At 44.2% G+C, this 17,466-nt stretch overlaps 1 protein-coding gene across 2 annotated transcripts in view; it reads right to left on the bottom strand.

Moving 5' to 3' along the window:
* Positions 1-3,269: 3,269 nt before the first annotated feature.
* The window catches only part of dennd2c (DENN/MADD domain containing 2C), a 17,157-nt gene continuing 2,960 nt past the window's right edge, over positions 3,270-17,466 (bottom strand). Inside the window, exons 2-19 of one of the 2 annotated variants that reach the window (XM_034536908.1) lie at positions 16,280-17,354; positions 14,556-14,680; positions 13,584-13,666; positions 13,291-13,449; positions 11,770-11,848; positions 11,459-11,503; positions 10,562-10,746; positions 9,928-10,037; positions 9,164-9,233; positions 8,421-8,498; positions 7,947-8,087; positions 6,997-7,145; positions 6,155-6,332; positions 5,844-5,885; positions 5,292-5,400; positions 4,887-5,129; positions 4,029-4,115; positions 3,270-3,939 (exon numbers count right to left, since the gene is read on the bottom strand). In XM_034536908.1, the coding sequence (XP_034392799.1) occupies positions 3,908-3,939; positions 4,029-4,115; positions 4,887-5,129; positions 5,292-5,400; positions 5,844-5,885; positions 6,155-6,332; positions 6,997-7,145; positions 7,947-8,087; positions 8,421-8,498; positions 9,164-9,233; positions 9,928-10,037; positions 10,562-10,746; positions 11,459-11,503; positions 11,770-11,848; positions 13,291-13,449; positions 13,584-13,666; positions 14,556-14,680; positions 16,280-17,142 (2,778 nt within the window). In that variant the 5' untranslated portion in view covers positions 17,143-17,354 and the 3' untranslated portion in view covers positions 3,270-3,907. Of the gene's footprint in view, positions 3,940-4,028; positions 4,116-4,886; positions 5,130-5,291; positions 5,401-5,843; positions 5,886-6,154; positions 6,333-6,996; positions 7,146-7,946; positions 8,088-8,420; positions 8,499-9,163; positions 9,234-9,927; positions 10,038-10,561; positions 10,750-11,458; positions 11,504-11,769; positions 11,849-13,290; positions 13,450-13,583; positions 13,667-14,555; positions 14,681-16,279; positions 17,355-17,466 lie in introns of both variants that reach the window. The other variant, XM_034536907.1, reaches the window with a different exon arrangement.

The raw sequence follows: 17,466 nt of genomic DNA on the forward strand, positions 1-17,466 counted from the left end.
ACATCAAAATGTAAATGATGAGATGAAAGTTCCGGTGAACGTGATACTTTGTCGTCTGTAAGGGTTGCAGACAGTCCGCTGTCGCCCCCTGCCGGTCACTGCGGAGGCTGCGCAACGTGCCGGGGTTCATTTCAGGTAACATGTAGCCGTGTTAATAAAGAGGGCGGGACCAGATCACTTTGACATGTGGTCAGTTACCACACGTCACATGGAGATTTATGAAATGAGTAACGTCTGCACTTATCCACAAGATGGCCTCATTATCACAGTTTGTTTTCTCTTATGCTATTGTGTGCAGTGAGCCACCATTACCACTAATAAGAATGATAAGACATATGTTTGTAGATGTATTCTGAGATCTGTGTATTGCCTATAAACTACAGATTTATTATACTCATGGGAAACACTATTTCTCTGAACACAACATGTGTGTCCGTGTGCAGCAGCATAGCTCAGTTGGTCTGAGTGGCAGTGAAGAGTGACGTGTGCACATGAGCTGAAGTCGTGCACATATAGCCTCGTCTGTAAAATATTGCACGTCACTGTTTTGACGGCCAAAAGACGGAGGCACAGACACACCTCGGCATTGTGGGGGCAGATTCTCTAGGAGCATCCTACGAAGACTATCTCTGTTTCTGTGGAAACCAAGGCAACGGGTCAGAGGTCAGGGGTCAACCGCAAAACATCTAAGAGACTAAGAGAAACTAACTCCTTTTTCACCGTTAGACGTACAGTGTCACACAGATCAGAGGGAGAGATCTGAGCCGACTCGGTTGTACATGAGAAACACGCTGCAATGGTTACACACTCAACTTTTTTGTGTTTTGCAGAGTACAGTTATGGCTTCAAGTGTCTCACATTTTTTGACATGATCAATGTCAGACATGAGTTGAATGTATTTGTCATAACAAATATAATTTCACTAAAGTATATTCAGAATCTGTATCTGAATTAGAAATACTCATTATCAAACTATAGTTCCAGTTAGATTAGAACAAAATAATATCCTGTACATGTAATAGTCAGGAATGAGCCAGGACAGTATGATTTGTGTAGACTTTGAGAGATAAAGAGTTTTTTTCTTTAAACCATTTTCACAGAGGGCGTCATAGCACAGATACAACATGAAGCACGGAGTCAACACCACTTCAGGAACTTGAAGGATGTCACGAACACAGAGCACGTGTTCCTTCCACAACAATGCAAATCAGTCAAAGCCGTGAAAGTCAATTACCAATCACAGAGATAGAGACCATCATTTCTGAGTTTCAAACTACAAGAAATACAACATTCAGCAAACAACACCTCTGAAAAAGAGTAAAAGGCTAAATCTAATAACGTTGTACAACATACCCAAGACTACTTGTATCTACAAAAGGGTGTCTTTTTTTTATGACTAACTTTCCTCCTCTCCTATCCCCCTGATTGCTCCGGTTTAAAATGCAGAAGTGCCACTCACGAATCAAAAGAGCACGGCTACATTTGATTGGAGTAGGAGGTGGGCCCGCCAGGAGAGCCGTGATGCGCACGAGGCTCGGGTGAAGCGTCCCTTTGGGTCTCTGGTGCGCTCGCCTCTGAAGGCGTCGTTGTTGTCGACACTAACAAGCAGACAGAATGTGCTCACAGGTGCGCGAGCACATTAAGAAAGTCGCCGCATTTTGAGGAGTATTTAAACTGGATGTAAAACAAATAGGTGCCCAATAAGGTTATTTCTCATTGTTAGAAGTAATCAGCATTCCTATTTAGAGGTCAGGATGCAAGTGCTCCAGGTCACAGGCTCAACAGTCAGTGTGTCCGAGGCTCCTGGCTCGACTAACGCTGATGAGGGTGTTTACTTCTGCTAGGTTGGGAATGTGTGTTTTATGGTCCCTGGCCTGGCCTTAAAGAGAGACACGACCACTCAGTAAATGTGCAGCCTGAGAGTCAGCGAGCCCGCAACGTTACACAGCTCCAACTAAAGGAAAAGGACCATAGTAAAGTTAGGTGGTCAAAAGAAAGTTAGCAAAAAAGTCATATTCTACTATGTCGGGAAAAAGAATCATAGTATAGTGTGTCTAAAAAAAGTCAGTGCATCAGGTCTAATTTAAGTCAGAGTATGTGTTCAAAAGTGTTGTCTGTCAGACCCTCCCCGGGGTCTTTGGCTTTGCTCCGCCATCAGGCCCACATGCGGGGTCATCATCATCAGGCCCACATGCGGGGTCATCAGGCCCACATACGGGGTCATCAGGCCCACATGCGGTGTCATCAGGCCCACATACGGGGTCATCAGGCCCACATGCGGGGTCATCAGGCCCACATGCGGTGTCATCAGGCCCACATACGGGGTCATCAGGCCCACATGCGGTGTCATCAGGCCCACATGCGGTGTCATCAGGCCCACATACGGGGTCATCAGGCCCACATGCGGGGTCATCAGGCCCACATGCGGTGTCATCAGGCCCACATACGGGGTCATCAGGCCCACATGCGGTGTCATCAGGCCCACATGCGGTGTCATCAGGCCCACATACGGGGTCATCAGGCCCACATGCGGGGTCATCAGGCCCACATGCGGTGTCATCAGGCCCACATACGGGGTCATCAGGCCCACATGCGGGGTCATCAGGCCCACATGCGGTGTCATCAGGCCCACATACGGGGTCATCAGGCCCACATGCGGTGTCATCAGGCCCACATGCGGGGTCATCAGGCCCACATGCGGTGTCATCAGGCCCACATGCGGTGTCATCAGGCCCACATGCGGTGTCATCAGGCCCACATACGGGGTCATCAGGCCCACATGCGGGGTCATCAGGCCCACATGCGGTGTCATCAGGCCCACATACGGGGTCATCAGGCCCACATACAGGGTCATCAGGCCCACATGCGGTGCGTTTCCGTATCTGGTCGTTTCCTGTATTTGCTCTGCATTCGTTGTCAGATCGGTGACGATATGTTTCCCTTTGCTTGTGCGTCGTCTATTTGCAGTTTCCTTATGTGCAGTTGTTGTCCCTCACACAAGTGTGTTTAGAGTCATGTATACCCAGGTTTTCAAAGCATTGTCACTCATTAAATGTTGTCCTTCGGAACCCATTTATTCCATTTAGGACACATCATACTTTTATACAAAAATATTAAAAATACTGTACACTGGTTCTCAACATTGTGCAAAATAAAAATTAAAAAAACATATTTACAACTCCAGTTAAAAAGGAGAAAGTAGAGGACAGAAGAAGAAAAAAACAGACCTAATTTCTGTGTGTAACGCTGCGTTCGCACCAACGAACTGTTAATACTCATTTTGATTGACGAGGTTTGACCTGTAGTCCGAACACTTTGAAATGTTCTGATCAGAGTAAACAAACCTACTTGATCTGAAATGCAAACAAACTATAACGCAGTAAACAAAAGTGTACAGTTCGTGCAGAAGGGAATGCAACGTCGGTCATGGAATACATTCACATGTATAAAAACAGGCGTTGTAAAGTACTTACAAGATTGAAATTGTACATTTACTTGTTAGATTTACTGTAAAACGCACACATTGACTGGAAATGTTTCCTCCCATAGATTCAACCCGTCTACACAAAAAGAAGTAAAGTAAATAGTTACTACCCTGACTGCTCAGGCGGATAACTGAGGTTAAGGAGCTGGAATGTTTAGTTTTATTTTTGTATTTTCTCCAAAGAGACTGGGCCGCATGTCATGAAACCATTATAAAAGAGGCCTTTCCAGTTTAAAAAGTGCGCTGCTCTCAGACGTGCATATGTGGCTCTAAAATAAACCTGGTCCTCTCCCACTAAAACGCTGCGCCGTCCCATTCACGTCCAGGGACGAGACTCCCGCCCACATTCGAGTGATTCCTCAAGTCCAGCTCCTCAAGTGTTTCTGCTCTTTCTTTTCAGAGCCGCATGTTGTTGGTCGGCTTTCATTTCATTTGTAGGAGCTTCATCTTGTTTCCTAAAAATAAAAATAAATAAAATAAAACCAATTAGCCATTGAAAAATAATATTTGATAAGGGCACATTTGATGATGGAGCAACGCTTACCCAATCCTTTAAGGAATTTGTTCACGCCACTTGTCTCCGGCTCAGGGTAAGAATCCAGATACTCGGCCACTCTGACCTCAAACAGACCTGGAGACAGTTGGAGGGGTTGAAGCAGGTGTACATTGCCACTGGAACTCAAATAGCTAATAACTTTACCAGCAGCAAAATACCTGCACTAATGAAATTCATGCCTCTACTTTATCACCACGTTGGTTAGGACAAAGCCAGTAAATGAATAAGTCTGCTAAATGTATTTCTACCATGTAGAAAGTACAAATTCATTAGATTTTAATTTGTTTTTTAAACCAACATGGTTCATAGATTTAGTATTTTCCTGCACAGTAAGACTTATCTTCTTATACCCGTTTTTAAAAAGACCTTTTAGGTCAGTGCAGACTTTATTTTAAATGAGCTCATGTGTCTGCTTTGGTATGAATGAATTAAACACTTCCATTTATGAACGGAACAGAACTTAAGGTTATTTTCTTTTGTCTATTCTTGTATGTGCATACACTTTGTTTGCACAGCACTGTGGGAACATTACAACGTAGGGACATCTTAGGCAGCTATGACATCTAATGTCAGATTTCATGTAAGGCGAATTTGTAATTTGTGGCTATACAAAATAAACTGAATTGAATTGAATGTAAAAAGCTTAACCTCAGTTATGTCTTAGAGGATAATACCATTTGTTTCTTCCTATTGATTATACCATAATGAAAAGTAGTTACTGAGTGAAAAGAAAATTCAGCTCCATGTTTTGTTTTATCTTTCAATAACTCATATCAGTGCACCTTAATGGAAATACAATACAATTAGCATGTCCTTAATCCACCCTATGGGTACTGGCACCATCACCTCGTGCTCCCCCCTTGCGCAGCTCTTTGTCCTGGATGAAGCCGGCAAACATCTGAGTATCCATGAAGAGCTGCAGGAACTGGCGGACTCCGCGGGAGGGGTGAGATTTGCGGAAGCCGTCGCGCTGGACCTCCCTGGTCCCGTTGGAGGACTCGACCATGTGGAGGGGATAGTGGCCCACCAGCTCCACGAAGAACCGCACAAAACCCTCCGACACCAGAGAGCTCAGGTCAGCCTGCTGACCTGCCCGGACCACGTTTCGGGGTGAAAACAAAACGGTTAATAACAGACTTCAAAATAAATGAATTGTACCAGAGTTTTACAAATCGGATTATCCAACAGAAATATATCTTAAAAAAGACTCGACTAAACGTAAGACTCTGCAGCACAGCTGTTTGTACCGACCTCCACATCGGTCTCCATCCTCCTGTCTCAGGATATCCTCCCTCTCCTCCAGGATCTGCTGCAGTGCTGCCTGCAGTTTACTGGGCAGGATGCAGTCTTCATCACCCAGCTGTCACACATCACAGAAACAGTCAGCAGCAGTCACATGACGCCCGTTTCAAAACATGCATCCCAACTGTCTCTCGCACACTTAACGTGAATTAACAGACCTTTTTGTCTAGGTATTATGTATAATCTTCCTAATGCCGTGAGGCACTTCTGGCAATCTGGAAGTATTTTGACATTAACCTATTTCAAACCCAACGCGCAGACAAAAGAACAGCCGTCTGAATATCCAGCCTACAGACGACGCTGTGTTTCGTCTTTAAATTCATGAATTCGCGAAACTAAATGAAAATGTCAAATAGGAAAAATCTCTGCAGAACTTGTGGGCGTAACATAGTTTTCTTCTGTCACCATCAAAACATTCTGCCTGCAAGTGTAGGCAGAGCCGCCGCCCCCTCCACGGGACCACACCTATCATTCCTATTATACACCGCTATGTGTACACACCTGAATGACAAACTTGTCCGCACACAGATCCACTATGAGCACCTGGGAAGACAACAAGAGGAAAGAATGACAGTTACTGACTGCAAGAGTTCACCATTTCGCAACAAGGAAGAACAGGAGTGGTGAGCCTGAGCAACGGTCCCTTGAGGGCGTTTCTCAACGGTGAAAGTTACATACCGGTTCTGTAGGGGATTCATTCACTACATGCAGCAAATAGACGGCACTAAAACCTCTATACAGACAGAGCTGTCTCTTTAAAAACACGGAGGGCGGTTTGAAAACATTTTCAACAGAATAGGGACTGGACCGACCTCCTCGATAGGCAGCTCCAGCAGCTCTGGCAGGCAAGGGGCCAGCACCCCAATGAGGAACGGGGTGGGGGAGCAGCTGATGTCCAGCATGCTGGCCGGTAGCACGGGCACGAAGGTGTGCTGCCAGGTGAAGGGGTACAGCAGCGCCAGCACCGCATGGCTACACCGAGACAACACACTGCGGTGAACAGGGGGGGGCAGGAGGGAACAAGATTAAAACACCATTCGGTTCTCACACGGATCACATGACACGAAGATATGAATCGGAGCTCCCTGAAAATACCGTGAGCGGGCACGATTATGAATCTTTTCCAGCACATTTTCAAAGTGATTGTAAGAGCTTTCAGCAAACGGTTCATGGCTCTCCTCTACAAAAATAAAACATTTTAAAAAAGGGACTGCGGTACATAATGCAGTTCTTGTAGCCTGCAGTTTACATAATAAAATAATCTATTCAACTGAGAGAAGTCCTGCTTAATAAGAACCAGCTTGGGATGGGTCAGCACCCGTTACTGGGGCCCTGTAGAGCCCACTGAGAAACCCTCAGTGATAGTGGGCTGTACAAATAAAACCTGACTTGACGTTGGGACTTTGCCATATAGATTAGCATTGAGGCCAAAGCACACACACACAAATAACACAGCTGGGCCTGTGTGACGTAATCAAGCATCAACACACACCAATGGGGAGTCACATTTTTTAAATTGCAGCTCACATTCTTTTTTTTAAATCGCTTCTGTGTGTCATCTTTATATATTTACACAGTATATATATATATATATATATATATATATATATATATATATATATATATATATGGTTTTGTGTTACCACAGCGGTACCTGAGTTTGTCAGCGATAAAGATGACCCGCCTCTCGAGCAGAAGGGAGGCGAACACCTGCAGGAGATTCCCGACACTGAGACACTGCAGCAGACTGTCAAAGTCCACGTGCTCCAGCCGGGAGTCCACCGGTCGACACAGAGTCAGCACCTGGCAGAGCAACAAGAGCAACAAGAGCACACGGAGCGCGGCTTAGTGGAACTGAAGACTAGCTGGTCCACACTGGCTGTACCTGCACTCCGCCAGGATGTAGCCACAGCTTTAACAAATATGATAAAATGACTAGACTAACAGTAGCGTATGTTTTTCCAGTTTTACAACCTGCGTGCAAAGACAACCAAAACTCAAAATGTGTCCCGTCGTAACATCTCTCATATTTTCCTCGTAACGTCTTTATGTTTACTTAACATAAGTCAGATCTTTACGTTGTCTGAAGTGACATTTTAAAGTCAACCTAATGCTTTGACACGAGTTGTTAAACACAGTTCTTTTTAGTTTGAACAACTTTAAAATGGAAATGTGGAGGCTTTACTGACTTAATAAAGTCAACCTTTTTAATAAAGTCAACCTTTTGCAATGTGCAGTTTAAGCAAAACCAGACGACTCTTTGGAGACATCCAGGTGGAAGATGCAGTTTTTTTTAAACTGCAGATGTGGAGCCTTAAGTAATTGTCTTCAGGGCCTCCTAAATGCTTAAAGAGGAGTAGGAGAGTTGTGGGAAGCGTCATTTCCTACTTAATTTGAGTCTGCAAACAGTGATGACTAAATAGATTATTGTTGACGGTTATAATACTTTTAGCTGTCTGGACATGAACCGTTCAAAGCTGAAATAGCGATCCCTATTGTTTACGTCGTTAACCTCCCAGTCTGAGTCACTGAGTGTGCAGGAAGGAGTGGTTAAGAGGAACAGAACTACTAATTAGCGTGTTCCCCTTTTGGTTTCAGGATTACCTCACTTCCAGAGCCGGGGAGGAAGCTCTTGATGGTGACTGTGCGTCCAGGGGCTGGAAAGGGGGCCTCCATCACGCTACGCATAAAAGGGTAAACCAGCGCTGGGGAGATCTCCCTGCGCCTTTCAACCTCCTCCAAAATCTGGACAGACGGAGATGGATAATCACTGTGTGTACTGCAAGAACGAGTGTTGATTCCAGTCAGAGCAAAGAAGTAACTGGACTTTCCTCTCCTGACCATATCCACACTTACCGTTTGTACATTTCAAATCGACCAACTGGAAGACGGGTGTGACACGGGTGTGACACTGTATGCATTACAGTTTCTTTTTTTTTGAAAAACACACCCAGGGATGGCCCTAGATTATGTTCTTGCGTATCCTCATTCCAGTTTAAATCCAGCTCCTTTCATATCCCTACAAAAGGCTTCTATGAGCAGAAACTAGGGTGCAGATGCATTGTATCGTGGCCTCACCTTTGCAAAGAGGTTGAAACAGCCCAGTTTGCTGACAATACAGTGCACCTCAGGAAGCCTCTTCCCTTTTCCAACGGGCTTAAAGACACACACACAGTTCCATTAGACATAAAGCAGGTAACAACAGAGAGAACTGGAAACTCATTAAGAATCATCATTTAACTAAACAGTACAATCACGTTCTCATAAGAGCCTACTTTCCGTTTGATGGCGTTTAAAAGTATTTTCAATGACATCTTGGTAGATTGGAAGAAAAACAAAATTCAAGAGTCTGAAGTCCAAACTTTTATGAAAGTAGCAGTGAGCTTATCTACCAAGAAAACTAAACATGAAACTCTTCCTGTGAGGCTTGGCCTAACCGTCTACAGTACACTAACCGTCTACAGTACACTAAAGATAGAAAAAAACAAATAGAAAAGGCTTGTGCTTGTGCTTGTGCGTGTATATATATATATATATATATATATATATAAATCATTTTAAGCTAAAAACTTGTCTTTTGAAAAGTGTCCTAAAAAGATCTAAAAGCAGCTCTTTGTGAAACAAAAGAAAAAGGGGGAAAGTTGGAAATTCTTCCTGCTCTCTGTCATCGATTTAGAAGTGGTTTACGGTCTGTTATTCACATGTACTGATTCACATCTCCTCAGAGATGTTGAGTAAGCATGTGGCGGGCTTCCACTCACGCACACACACACACACACACACACACACACACACTAATGTTTTCACACACACACACTCACCAAGATCTTACAGCAGTAACAGAACCAGCGGCTGCCGTCCTCTCCGGTCAGGACGAAGGAGAAGGTCTCGCTGGAAACGGACCGACATTAAGACGCAGGAGTGACAGTCAAAAGATTTCATGAAAAAACTAATCCATAATTCTAAAAAAATTAAATTAAAAAACGTTTGTAATTCCTTGTATGAAAGCTGGAAAAAGAAATTGAAAAATATCAGTAAATATAAAAAGGCAGAGCATTCAGAAACTAGATAGACAGGTGTGTCTTATTTCTTTTGCACCACAACAGGTAAGTGCTTAAAGACAGGGAGGCTGTGTAAGTTGAGCTCATAATCCACATTACAACAATGAACCATACCCACAAAAAGAAGAAGAAGAATGCCCAATGTCCCAAGGTACTCAGAGTAGTAATTAGATCTGGTGACATTTTAATGATCCCTGTGGGGAATTTGAGTTTTTGTCGCATCAATTTCTGGGTTACAGTGGAGGATATAAATAAGGAGAGGAAATGTCAGTATTTAAACATATAAAACTGATAATTACAGTGAAATAACTAAAGCTAAACACTGTTCAAGAAGGAAAAGTTGGACATCATGCATTAGAGCACATGAAAGGTGTGTGTATTGACAACAAAAGCAAATACAGACATGAAAGAAAAGAATACAGTATCGTGTTGCCATTGTGCCCTTGGCTTAGACCTTGTGATGCAGTTACTTCTGTATCCATCGAGCATGCCATTAACAATATTACTGTGGTGCATGTGCTGACCTCGGCATGTGTGCAGAGGGCTTCCAGTCCTGTGAGTCGGGGAAGCAGAAGTTGGGAATGACTCTCAGCTGATCCTCTGCCTCCTTGGAGATCCGGGATGACTTCTCAAACTGAAACAAGGGAATCCATTTATAGCAGTGCTCCTCCAAATGGCTTCCTTGAATTGGTTAAATTATCTTATAATTGCATTATAATAACTTATGATTTAATATAACTTATTTTTAATTAGGTACGATATATTAGGTATGTCTATTGCCGGGTGTAGTATTTTCACATGAATCCTTTTCAAATAGCAATCAGTATGTTCCCATATACTGTAGGTGTCTGAGACCAAATCTTCTCTAAAAACGGCCAACTTCAAAATGATAATATTATAAATATAATTAAAAATGAATATGGAAAGACAAAAAACAAACAATTGCTTTTATGATGCTCTTGTTTTAAATGAAACAATTAAATTATTCCTCATTGCTTTAGAGTCATGTTCCTTTGAATCTGCCAAACAAGATTATATCTTGGACATGATATTGTCTTAATTCCACAGAATACCATTCAATCAAAACAGTATGAATAAACGACAGTTATGTCCTCTGCCTGGGAGAAGGGTGGGATTATGTTAAAAACTCATTCTAACCAGTTTGGGGAACTGCTGCGTGATTTCAGGGGAGTAGGTGTTTCCCGGGGAGCCTTTTCTCAGCGATACCACCACAAAGATCTGGAAGAGCTGCTGCTGCTGCAGCTGGATCAGGTCCTTCTCCAGGGTGCGGTAACCTGGGCGACGTTTCAGTGTAGACTGGATGTAAACTGACCTCCTGGAGCCTGCTGGACACCACACAATGAGACTACAAGCTAAATGCTTGTCCTGGGACATAGCTCATCCAGCACACTGGAGCAATATGAGGCTTTTTGAACATCAATAAACATAAAGTAGAATTGGGACGAAGTACAGATTACACAGACAACAATGACTGAGGCCACAACAATGGGCGTGGATAACTGGTAGTCTGCATTTTACGGCTGTGGTATTATCTGAGTTCCTTAAAGTGAAAACAACAGTTCCCACGAGCCTCTCTCGCAAAGAGGATGTTGCTTGACTGGTCTTTTGTTTTATTTGTTTTTCCTCAGAAGGCTCAACAGAAGCACCTCCACGTATAGCCTAGCATAGACCATAAAACAGAGAACACCCGATCATTCATTCTAGCTCGGCATTTCTGAACGATGAAGGACTGTTTCTGCACGAGCCTCGATGTCCCCATCATGTACAATTGGGTGCATTGCAGTCCCACTATGGCTGAATGTCACTTGATTGGACAGAGATGTGCAACATGGCCTGCATTGACAGAGCGCTGAAGGCGATAATAACTTCCCCCGGAGCTAATACAATCTCCAGAGATGCTAGGAATATTTATTTCTTCTCGATGCAGCCCTATGTTTATACTTGGCAGTGTTGATGATACATACTGATGCACCTCTAAGCTTGAACCTGAGTTACCGTAAAGAGACATTATAGACATCAACTCTACCGCCATACCTTTGCTGTTGTCCTCGGGGTCACTCTCTGTCCCACTGGTCTCCTCTGTTGTGGATGTGAATTAGAGAATGAGGTGGGGGGGATTAGGGAAAAGCAGAGGAATGGAGAAGACTTGAGAAGCCATAATCAGATGCAGACAGTCAGCCTTTGTTTCATAATCAGCGGCTTTGCCTGCTGCAGCTGGCCTTGTGTGTACCATCAAAAGCTGGGGTATTTCCACAAAGAGGCTCAACTTAATCTTACTGAAGTGATGATGGCAGTGACATTTGAGCATATGTGACAGTGTCTCTCTATGTGTGTGTGTGTGTTACCTCTCACTGAGACTCCCTGGTTCTTTACCCTCTTCCTCCCGCGCTTGTCATCAAAGATGGTCTCGATCTTGTTGACATACTGCGTAGTAGAACACACACACACACACACACACACACACACACACACACACACACACACACACACACACACACACACACACACACACACACACACACACACACACACACACACACACACACACACACACACACACACACACACACACACACACACACACACACACACACACACACACACACACACACACACACACACACACACACACACACACACACACACACACACACACACACGTCAGCCCATCATTTCACAGTCATAGAATCATGATTACTGGGAATCATGACATAACAAGCCACTAAGTACATCATTATATTATAGATAGATATATTATTTTTTTGGAAACCGTACATTCTTCTGTTAATGTCGTAAAAAAACACAGTTGAGTAGTGGACACAAGTCAACTGAGGCACATTAATAGATGGAGTTGGGCTCTCCACACAAACAAACACATGCCGGAAGCCAGAACTTATCTTTAAGAGGACACACTTTGTCTGTCAGTGCATGGGCAGAAAGTAAAATGACCCAACTAAGATAATGTTAAAGTTGTTGAGCAGAAAAACACATGGGGTGTTATTATGTCTATGCCCATCTTCTTAATTAGAGTTAAATAAGAGTTAAAAGACAGCATTACATAACTATAGCAAATGTTTTGTTTTGTAGTTACTTTTCAGGCTATGCATTCTAAACTATTTCAAAGTAACATAATAGAAAACAATCAGGTCAACAAAGACATATTGTTTAAAAAAATTTTTTTTAAAACATCTAAAAGCAACCTTGATGAGCATTTGCCGAACCTGCTGGTGCACACAGCACATGTGTCACGTGGGTCTTAAAGCCATGATCCTTTTCTCGTCATCACCTTTACACATGTGTACAATATGTTAACACCTCTGTTATGTGTTATTCTACCTTATCGTTAAAGTTCTCCCCGGGACACGCGCTCTGCACTGCCATGAGTCCTGTGCTCCCATGTGTTCTGTCTGAGTCCTCATGAAGTACATGTTGCTCTATTACTATCTGTTTTCTGTCAGCTTCCCTCTCCTTCCTGCTCGACTTGAATTACCACCGCGAGGACGTGCGCCAGCACAAACCAACCGAGTAGCAGTTTGTTTTATCTGATTAGACATTTGCGGAGAAATTCAGAATTTGCACTTGAATTCTTGAGCTACGGCCAACAAAAAGTGTTGGTGAGGTCGCGGTGACCCTTGACCACCGAATTAGGATCATTTTGACCTAAAGTCCAGGTGGATGCTTGTGCCAAAATTGGAAGAAATTCCGTTGAGGTGTTCCCGAGGTAACGTGTTCACGGGAATGGAACCGATGGCCGGGCGGACAACCCGAAAAGCGCAATGCCTCCATAAAGGCATAAACGCTAAACAGCTCAGGCAATCGGCGTATCCCAAAGCGAGCTCTAACGCCGTAATCCACGGATCATTTACCTGAGGCGCCCTCTGTATTTTTTGCGTGCTCGCGCGCCGCGGTGCAGCCAGTTTGGGAGTCTCTGCAAGTGTTGAGGATTTGGATGGCGTCGGCGTTTGAAGCCTCTTCCTCTCCACTCTGGTTGCGTAGCCTTGCAGCGTTTGGGGCTTAGGAGGCAGCTGGAAAAAAAAGGGCGGTCGTATCAAACTACAACACTCCCTCCTTTGAGAATCTCAAGTTTATACACCAATTAACAACAACTAAATATTTCCGTAGCGTGAAAAGGAGGCATAAATGGCATATCATCCCATACCTTTGGGCCATGAGGCCTTCTGATGGGGAGACACATGGGAGAGAACTTGACGTCCTCGTAGGGGCTATCTCTGGTCACTTCACCTGGGGGGAAGACAGCGTGATGGGAAAAGATAAGACGGGCTGACTGGATGTTTCACCACGGCTCTACACCTTTTCATTTCATTTCATTTCACTAAGCATCTTGCTTAGTATAAAAGCAAATGAAAAGTAATTCCTAATCATTTCCCATGGCTGTTATTTTCATTATCAATTCATTCATGATTTATTTTCTTGGTTAATCTTTTTGTGAAAAAAATAAAACCCTTGTTTCATTTTGGACTAAATCATGTATTAAAATAGCTAGTTTTATGCCAACAACAGTCCAAATACCCAAAGACAATTAGTTTAACATCTGACCTAACAAAGAAAAGCACATGCTAGAAGCTGCAACTAGATATTTTGGGGGCATTTTTGCTTGAAAAATGACTAGACAATGAATTGATTATCAACGTAGTTTGTTAACCTAATCTTTGCACATCTAGATAGAGATACTTTTCACTTTGCTGCAATACCACCATGTGTCCAAATCTGATATTGTTACTTAACTGCAACAGCTGATGCAGACGCAAACGTTTAAAAAGCAATGTTTTTTTCACTACCTGTCCTGATTTATAACAAATCACTAATTTGTACAGTTGTGCTGTCTTTTTTAAAATATTGATAATAACTCTCAATACATGTCACAATGGAAACAGGTATTTTTCCCAAATGCTCTTCAGAGATTTTTCCTGATTAGTTCACCAACTGGTCCCTGTACAGCATCACGTTTGAAAAGGCTCCGTTATAATTCAAAATGGGGCATTGAGCCAGTGACAGCGTATGACTGTCTTTGTCTCTTTTTAAACAAAACCAGTGCTGAGCGAAGCGGTTTCAAACACACGGCAGACAGGCAGTCGGCGCGGGGATCAAAAGCGCGGCGAGTTCAACTTACAAACAATGTCCTCGTAGATATTGTCGTCGGAGTAGGCGTGGTAAATGCCCGAGTGTCCATCCTCGCCTCTCAGCGGGCCTCGCTTCGCCGTCAGACGCGCCGCATCCTCGTACTCAAAGGACTTCCTGTGGCGGGGAGGGAAAGGGAAGGCAGTGAATGAGAGGGGGCCTCGCTGCCGTCCTAAAGAGAGGTCGCTCTCTCGTATCACGTTCATGTCAGCTTCCCGCCGCTAAATTCCACATGTTGATATCAAACGCAGCAAGACGGAGAGAGAGTGAGATAAACTGGAGTGACAGGAAACGACTGAGCAGCTGGTACAAAAGTTGTTATGAAAAGCAGAACGAGGAAGAAGACGGTGACAGGATTTAGACAGACATGGCAGTTGGCAATGTGACAGCTGTCAATATAACAATTAGGTCAGTGCAACTTTCCTCAAATGAAAACTTTCAGACTGAAGACAAAGCTTTGTTTAGTCAGAGTGCTGCCTCGCTCCATGGAGGAATTTCATAATGCACATGAATGAATGACAGCTTGTGGCTTCCTCTGAAGTTTGTAAACAAGGAGCCCTGTAGAACTACGTGCCGATGTGGCCGGAAGACTGGAGGTGAAGGGGAAGTTATCGCAACTTTTTCTATCATTCGGGCAGCTTCTGCCAACCTAAAAGTTTGGTTTTATTCTAATAAACGGGGCACTACCCCCCATGAGTATTATGATTGATAGGTGTCTATTTGCACTTATATTCTGATACACAACTGACAGTTTATTAGGTATTGTGGAGGATGTTGTCTGTGGTTTAATTGTACAGCATTATTCTGACGGATGTTTCTATTGTTTTGCCCACCACCCCTTATATAGACACACACACGTGTGTGTGTGTGTGTGTGTGTATATATATATATATATATATATATATATATATATATATATTGCCCTCGATGGACTGGCGGCCTGTCCAGGGTGTCCCCTGCCTTCGCCCTATGTCAGCTGGGATAGGCTCCAGCACCCCCGCGACCCTAATGAGGATAAGCGGTATTGAAAATGGATGGATGGATGGATATATATATATATATATATATATATATATATATATATATATATATATATATTTATTATCTCAATCTTAAATGATATGAGGCTTTATATATTTTTGTTATTTCAATTGTTTATTTGAAAATAAGACTATCTTTGCATTGTATTATCATATTCGGTCAACAACTCCCAGACAGCGTTTCAATAGAACGACAGACAACAACGAGGCAGAACAGTTTACAGAGAACCGTATTATTAGTAGTCAGGCCACCCAATAAGTCCTGATCTCAATGTGTACGTGGGTTACAAGTTATGTTTTGTTTTGTTTCGCCTCCAGTGAAAGAGAGAGAGAGAGAGAGAGAGAGAGAGAGAGAGAGAGAGAGAGCAAGCATGCGCAAGAGGGAGTGTGTGTGCGTGTAGATGACGACCCTTGACCCGTGGCTGCAGAGGAACTAGGCCACATACACATAATGGAGAACAATGCTGCCAGATATCATGTGACATCACACCAGGACGCCGGCCAACAATTAGTTTCCTCCACAGAACCTCCCCCAAAAAAGGCACTGCAGATAGACAAAGTCTAAAGCAGGATGTATAATGTGCATTGGTGAATTTCCTGATTCTATAGGATCAAATGAAGCCCTGCGAGAAAACCCATCCGTTTAAAGTGCTCTGCTTTCACTGCATTGACTCACCTGTTCTTTGTATGCCTTGAAAGCCCGTTAGTCTTTGCTACAGGACACGGAGGAGGTGGGAAGCTAGGTGGGTGGGCCACCCTCCTACTCCTCGCGTTGGAGTGGTTGCTATGAGGGGAACTGCCATCCCGCCGTGTTGTGTGCCCCTCATCGTTGCTGTTGTTGGCTCCCCGATACTGGAATGTTCGCATAGGTTTGGGAGGAGGCTGAGCGTCACCCCTGCCTTTCTCCCAGAGCAGTCGGTCCCCCTCAAGTTTACGCCAGAAACCCCGGGAAGTGTAGAAGTTTCCCGCAGGCATGTTGTCTTCTTGCTCGTCGGTCGATAGAGGTAGATGCTTCGAAGCTACTTCAACGCCCAAGATACGATCCCTTTTTTGGTAGCCGTCGGCAGTGAGGATTTGTTTACCTGCGGGGTCGTCCTCCACTTTGGGAGACGCGAACATTTGTGCTGCAAGTGGTTTAATTCCCGGGGTTGTGGTGGAATACTCAGCGGGACATTTCTGCACAGGTTCCGACTTCCTACCGACCACACCATGTCCAGCTGGTGATGGGGATACCCGGAAATCTAAGCCCAAGGTTAAAGATTTGGAGTGGTAAAGCCCCCCTCTCGACCCCTCATTGGAACATCCGTTGCCCAGTTGATCTCCGGACAGAGTTCGGGATACGGTCGGAGGATGTGCCTTCGCCCCGGCATCCTGGCTGCGACCTTCCCACTGGGAGATCTTCTCCCTGATGTTGCTGCACTGCTCGTGAGAAGGGGGCCTACCTGACTGGCGGCCCTGCCGAGCCACAGTGTCCCCTTTCTGCAGGCGATCGACTTCACCACCCCCTCGCCTGCCCTGCTCCAGCCTCAGAGCCAGCATGTTGAGAGGGGGCAAGAGAATGCATCAGGGATTTCCTTGAAAAGACAGATGGGCGAAGCAAGGGAATCTGTTCCCAATTGAATCCAGAAACAATAAGTAAAAGCAGCAGCGCCCCAATGGTTTGGGGTTGCAACTGATCCTTTATGTCTTTGTGCTTCTTATTGTGTTAGCGGAGTGTCACTTCCCCTCCCTTGTCTCCTCTTGTAAACAACCTAAAAAGAAGAACAGACACAAACATTACCCATCAATCAATGCACTTAAAAACAAGCCGGGGCAGCACGCCGAAGGGTCAAAAGGTCACCGAAGCAACACAGGAGGACACAA

This window comes from Cyclopterus lumpus, chromosome 7 (assembly GCF_009769545.1).
Source record: "Cyclopterus lumpus isolate fCycLum1 chromosome 7, fCycLum1.pri, whole genome shotgun sequence".
Taxonomy (NCBI): domain Eukaryota; kingdom Metazoa; phylum Chordata; class Actinopteri; order Perciformes; family Cyclopteridae; genus Cyclopterus; species Cyclopterus lumpus.